We start from the raw sequence: 6,782 nt of genomic DNA on the forward strand, positions 1-6,782 counted from the left end.
CTGTGTCTTGAAGACATTTAGGTGCTCCTTCGAATCGGTGGAACCGTCATAGAATTTAATGGTTAGTCCCTTCCACTTGGGAGGGAGTTGTGTGTCGATTATCTCATCCGTAAAAGGATGTCCTCTCGAGTCTTTCTCGTCGTCGGGTGAAGGGGTGTTTCTAGAACTTTGGTGAGTCTAATGAGTTTGATAAGTCTGTGTTCGATATTGCTCTTCTCGTTCATGTCCATCAAGTTGTTGCTTTAGGTCTTTATTTTTCTCCTTAAGAAGGAGCATCTCCTCCTCATTTCAAAGCTGATTTTCTTCATTTTGTAGCTGATATGCAATGCCTTTCTGTCGTAACTCCTCCATTTGTGCCTGGAGGGCTTGAATCAAAGTGGTTTGTTCGTCGGCCATTCTATCTTTGTTAGTGTTATTCCTTGTTGAAACCATCGTTGCTAATCTTGATTTGTTGCTGAAATTGAATACTACCTTGGCCTCACGGTAGGCACCATTGTACCTGTATAGGTTGGGGACCTAGATAGTACCTGTGACTGGGTGTGCAATTGTTGACGTGTCTATAATCCTCTATTTGCTTCCTTCAAGACTCCTTCCTTAAATGCTAACGTTCGATCAGGGGGTGTACTGGAAAAGGAACTCTGACGCTCAAGTAAGTACTCGTGATAAGAGTGTATTCTAGTAAATAATGAAAAACGTACCTTATTCCCCCGTAGAGGGTTTTATTTATAACATTGGTTATGGGCCCTGGCCATGATGGGCCAGATATCCGTTATTAACTGACTTGCGTCGTGGTCCCTTATTAACAAGGATGTGCATCTTCAATTAATCAGTTGGTAGCTGATTCGTCGGAGACATTTCCCGCATATTTCAGGATACTCATTTAAGTGTCGTTGTAACTGTCATTACTATATTTTATTACGTGTCTTGATATGTTCTTTAATTCAGTTAGTCAGTGATCGAGGCCGAGATTGGCTCGTCCAAACCAACCGATACAACATGGATTGCAAAACAAAAGGCTCTTGCCATGGAACTAGGTCACTATGACGAATCATATAATAATCTTCCAAGATGATTGTGAGTTGTACAAGAAAGTGTAGACGATGTTGAAGACATTTCATGTTACATCATGGAACGTGTATTTTGGGATTACAAGTTAGCATTGATGGCTTCAATTACTGCAGCGTGCAGGTCAATAGTTCAAGTTGATGGAACATTTTTTATTGGAAAATACCATAGGACTTTGCTAACTACAATTGGTCAAAATAAGAACTGAAACATCTTCCTTTTAACTTTTGCACTAGTTAAAGGTGAAACAAAGAAAGCATTGATATGGTTCTTCCAATTTTTACGAAGATATGTGACACCACAACAAAATTTATGCATGATAACTGATAAAGGAACGACTATATTATCAACATTACAATTTCTAGAAGTTGGTTGGGAAGTAGATTATGTCCTCTCAGTATATTGCATACTCCACATTACATCTAACTTCAATAAAAAAAATTCAAGAATTCAAAGTTGAAAAGTAGTTGATAAACATGGGTATATATTTTTCTTTCCTTCTATTAATCAATATTTCTGGAAGACATGAACTTTAAATAATTTCATTTTTTACATTATCACAGGTTATGAAAGGAAAAACCAACTCTACAAGAAAAGTTGTTAGTTCTAAGTTCATAATTTTACCAAGGTTTTGCTTGGATAGATAAAATACTTTTGGAAAAATGGACTCAAGCATATGGCAAAGGTAGGAGGTATGTCCACATGACAACAAATTTAGCCGAGTGCATGAACTTTATTCTTAAGGAGAGCATGATCCTTATTGATTTGTGCTCTTGTTAAGACTTTTGAAATAACCAAATATTGGTTTGTTGAACGAGGGACCAAGACATAGTACATGTTAAGAGCTGACCATCAATATCTTGAAGATATTGCTGCCTTACTCTTGAAAATAAATAAGAGTATGTCATGTTTTATGTCAAAAGGTATAATAGTACATGTTACGAGCTGACCATCAATATCCTGAAGATATTGTTGCCTTACTACAGAAAAATAAATAATAGTATGTCATGTTTCATGTCAAGAGGTATAATAGATACAATTCAGAGTTTGATGTTTAAGAGTTAGCCGCTTCCCAACTTAAATGTCTATCTGTGTCATACACATCCAAACTAAATGTTCCCATGAATCAACCAGAAAAATTTATAATATTTGTCCAAGTTTTCAACAATTCAATTATTTTTTCCATTTTTCAAAATAAAAAAGACAACAAACTTCTTTTTCTATACATATTATATTTTTATTTAACCAAAAATTAAAAAAATAAATCAACAAAGATAAAGGCGTGTTTTGCATACACAACTTTAGTGTAAATTGTATACAACTGAAGTTGTTACATCCATACACAACTTCAATTATATAAAATTTACACTGAAATCGTGAATGCAAAACACAACTTCAGTTTTGTTATTTCACAGGTTTCATGTTTTACAAGAACGACTTTACTATTAATTAAAGTGGCACTCATGCTCCACAATTTCTTTCTTATTTCTTCTTTATTACACTCCATGTCAAATTAATGTGGCAACACAACTTCTCCTTAGAAATTTCCTAACCCATAAATCGCATTTGTAACACAACTTTCTTTGAGTAAAGTCGTTCTTCTACCTCACAACTTACCTATTTTAGCAATTTTTTTGGTCTATTCTCATCTCAATACATTTACCGTGATACTATTATTCATAAGCTCGATCAATCTATAATGATTATACAACTTTCATTGAGTAAAGGTCGTTATTCTCCCTCACAACTTACCTATTTTAGTAATAATTTTTGTTGCCTATTCTAATAAATTTAAGAAAAATTATATCATCTTAATACATTTACCGTGATACTATTATTCATAAGCTCGATCAATCTATTATGATTATGATTAAATGTTAATAACAAAATAATTTATAATATAGTGTTCTTAAAATTCATGTGGTATTATTTCTATATACTTTTAGGTAACAAATTGTATTAATAATAATTATATAAAAAATAATGAGTGGTTAAACACTAATTATTTTTAATATTTCATTTTTATTTTTTAATTTTTTTAAAATATACTTAAAAGTAAAATAAATATATTGAGTATATTTTTCTTTTTATTTTCTTAATTATAAAGTATAATTAAGGATAAAATAGAAATATGGAATGAAGAATTCCTTTGTATATTATTATAGTTATAAATTTTATAATTTTAAAATATAACTAAATATAAAAAATATAAATACAATATATATATATATATATATATATATTATATATATATATATTATATATATATATATAATATATATATATATATATATATATATATATAATATATATATATATATATCAAATTGGAGAATCTCATTATATATTATTATAGGTATTCAGAGCGTTTTTAGAACCTGTATAGTATTAGTATTTAAGTTTCTTTTTCTCCTAATAAAACATTTTCTTTTTATACTTCTTCACCATATATTTTATCATACATTTCTTCTTTTTATATGTATAATAATAACTAATTTAATACTAACGAATAATAAATTAGTGATCAAATTTATTTACTTCTCGTTAATTATGAGATTCCGAAATATATATATATATATATATATATATATATATGTATTCATCATCAATTTTAATTTTTCTGATAGTGATTTATAATAACTGGTGCCTAGTAATTTGTCTTACTTTCCAACCCATAATAACATTAACGTGAACTTTTAGAAATCAAGATAAGTTTAGACAAATATTTATGAAAATATAAATATATGAAATAAAATTATTTTAAAATAATTAATATCAATAAGCTTGAATCTTATGTACTGTTATTTTTATCAACAACTAATATTTTAATTAAAATAAAATATTTGAGAGTGCTCTAATCCTTTTAAAAAATATGTACAAATAAATATATATATATATATATATATATTAAGACACAAATTAATTTATAATAATTCTATCCTATTGGAACAATATAGGAATAATTCGCTGTGTTTATCACATCGCTACGTAATAATATAGAAGTTATTCATTTTTTTCATATTTATATTTCGCTAGAATAATTATACATTAAAAATCCAAAAAATTGTATACAATCTGATGTGATAGTTTTAAAGAAATATATATAATAAAAAAATTCAATTAAATGATGTAAAATATTTAGAAAAAAAAAGTGTATCATTGCTCATTTCACTATTATGTAAGACAAAAGATTCTGGTAGCCATATAATTTCAAAGTTTTATTGTTTTCATGAAAATAAGTTAAATAATGAGAAATAAATACACCTAAGTAATATAGAAACACCAAAATACTAAAGGATACTTAGAGAGAATAAATAAATAAATTTTATATGTATTATGATATGATGGAAAAAGAATAAAAGAATAAAGAATATCCATAAATCATTACAGAAATGATTACAGTTGTGAGTAAAATTAATTCACCCCTCTTTGAACACATTCCTCAACTGTAACAGCCTGATGATCAACGTTCCCACGATCCTTTTTCAATCAACAAAGCATCCACGATCCTTTTTCAATCAACAAAGCATCCACGATCCAATCACAACTTTCACAAAAGCATTCGCAGAAAAAAGGATTAACTGTTTAAACACAAGCCACAAAAGAAAAGAATAAATTAAAAGGACAAGAGAGAAATATTAAAACTCCTTGGAACTTCCACTCTTCACCCTCAACACTGTCTTCATATGTGAACCACAAAGTCTTAAAATCACCCTCTTAATAATGTTTCTACAAAACCAGTATCAATCAATATGAATCCAAGGCTTTAAAAAACGGTTCATCGCCACAATTTCGAAAGCAGCAAGAAGTTTGCTGAGATATCAGGAGCTTCTGTCTGCAATTTGTCTGAAATTGAAAACCTTGAATCAACCCCACCATTGATGCACAGCCACCCCTTCATCTCTCAACTTCCCATACAAAGCCAAGCACTCCCAATAGGCCCTTCTGCTCTTCCTCTTCACATTCCCTTGCTGTGGCTTGCACTCCAAGAAAAGCTCATCCACCAACCTTATGGCCTTACTCCTCATCATCTCCTCCACCTCCTCAGCCTCAGCTTTCATCACCACATACTCTTCGTCCTTCACATTCTTCCTCAACCAATCCGACATCTCTGTCTGTGGGCCACCCTCAGCCACAGTCTCTAACTTATACATCTCAAAGTTCTTGTTCCTCGTAGGGTACCTCTTCTTAAACCAATCGGTACCACTCCCTCCATCCTGTTTCGGCAGCCCTACATCGATAAAAACGCAGCGAGGGTAACTCTCTAGCGAATCACCCATCAGATCAGGCAAATACTTGGTACGCTTCAGGTACACCCTAGATTTCCCCGAAGCCGCACGTGGGGGCTCCAGAAGCACGTCCTCTAGGTTTTGCAACGCTGCTTTCTTTGCCTCTGGGACGTACCCTAATAATTTTCTCTGCGTCAAGGGATTTTTTCCCATGTCGATGGCAAGAGGGTCATCAGTTGAGGTCGAAGATATTAAGGTAAAGGAAGCTAGAAACAGTGCTAAAAGCATCACGCGGTGAGAAAAAATCTTCCTCATTTCAGAATTAGGTTAAGTAACCCACAAGAGATATATGGTTGGTTCGAGGACTCAAAAAAAATAAACACAGAGAAGATGATGATGATGATGATGGTAATGACTATATTTTGAAGTTTCAAAGAGAGTTTTTATATGTAGAAGAAGAAAAAAAAAGATGTGTAGAAGAGAGAATTAGAGAAAAAGGAAAAAAGAGTTTTTGTGGGGGTAATAGTGTTTCTAGCGAGTGCAGAATCTGGCAGCAGTGTGATTTCCACCCACAAGGGACATTCTCTTGCTTTCAAATGACAAAACCAGTGACAACAACTCCCTCATCCGCTGCATCTCCATTATGATCCTTCCAGTCGGGGTCGATGATGTTCAGGAGCTCATGATGTGTTCATCCGTGTCACGTGGCTTATTGGGCAAACACACTACTTCGCCTTCATCGATCACAAATGGATGGAGACGAAGGACAGAGGAAGCGCTTTTGAGGCTTCCTGGTGATGAAGTTTTGTATTTTCTTTTTGGGTCCAGCTGTTTGAACTAAGAGGGGTATGGATTTGGTGGGACTGAGCCTGGGTTATATGCATGGCAGGAGAATGAGAGAGACCAAAAATTGGATGGTGCCACGAGAATTTAGCTATGCCATTCATTAATGCCTATCAACTACTCTTCTTATTACTAAAAACAATAACATCTCAACTTTCTGTTGTGGTTTCGAATTGCTCCTATGGAAGCGGGAACAGATAGGTCTAAATTGGCATTTGCTTTGCTTGCTTTTGTTCATGCAAAATTTCAAGATAATGTGCTATTAATGGGTGGACTACTATTGCCAGAATAATAATGTTATTAGTTTTTGTTGCGGGAGATTCAACTTCTCCAGAATTGCACAAGACTAATTTCAGAATTCTCTCACAATTTTATCTGCTATAATTGGAGAATTCACAAAGTATACCACCATATTGCAATCTTTAATACTATTATTTTAATACTTTTTATATTATTTAATTAAAATTTTACTTTTTTTTATATATATTTATTTCTAAATCTATAACTTCTATATACTTCAAGTTTCTAAAAACAAACAATTAGGAGGATAATTTGAGCTGATTAAATCACTTTGTTGAGTAAAAAGCATTAATGGTAACGAAAATGGAAGTGTGAGGGGGCTCACGCGGACAGGCCAACCGAATA

At 32.3% G+C, this 6,782-nt stretch overlaps 1 protein-coding gene across 1 annotated transcript; it reads right to left on the reverse strand.

Annotated features, from left to right (window-relative positions):
* Positions 1-4,376: 4,376 nt before the first annotated feature.
* LOC137827010 (uncharacterized) lies at positions 4,377-6,383 on the reverse strand. Its single transcript, XM_068633197.1, has one exon. The coding sequence runs from the start codon at positions 5,607-5,609 to the stop codon at positions 4,932-4,934; it is 678 nt and encodes a 225-aa protein (XP_068489298.1). The 5' UTR covers positions 5,610-6,383; the 3' UTR covers positions 4,377-4,931.
* Positions 6,384-6,782: the final 399 nt, after the last annotated feature.

This window comes from Phaseolus vulgaris, chromosome 8, assembly GCF_000499845.2.
Source record: "Phaseolus vulgaris cultivar G19833 chromosome 8, P. vulgaris v2.0, whole genome shotgun sequence".
In the NCBI taxonomy this organism is placed as follows: domain Eukaryota; kingdom Viridiplantae; phylum Streptophyta; class Magnoliopsida; order Fabales; family Fabaceae; genus Phaseolus; species Phaseolus vulgaris.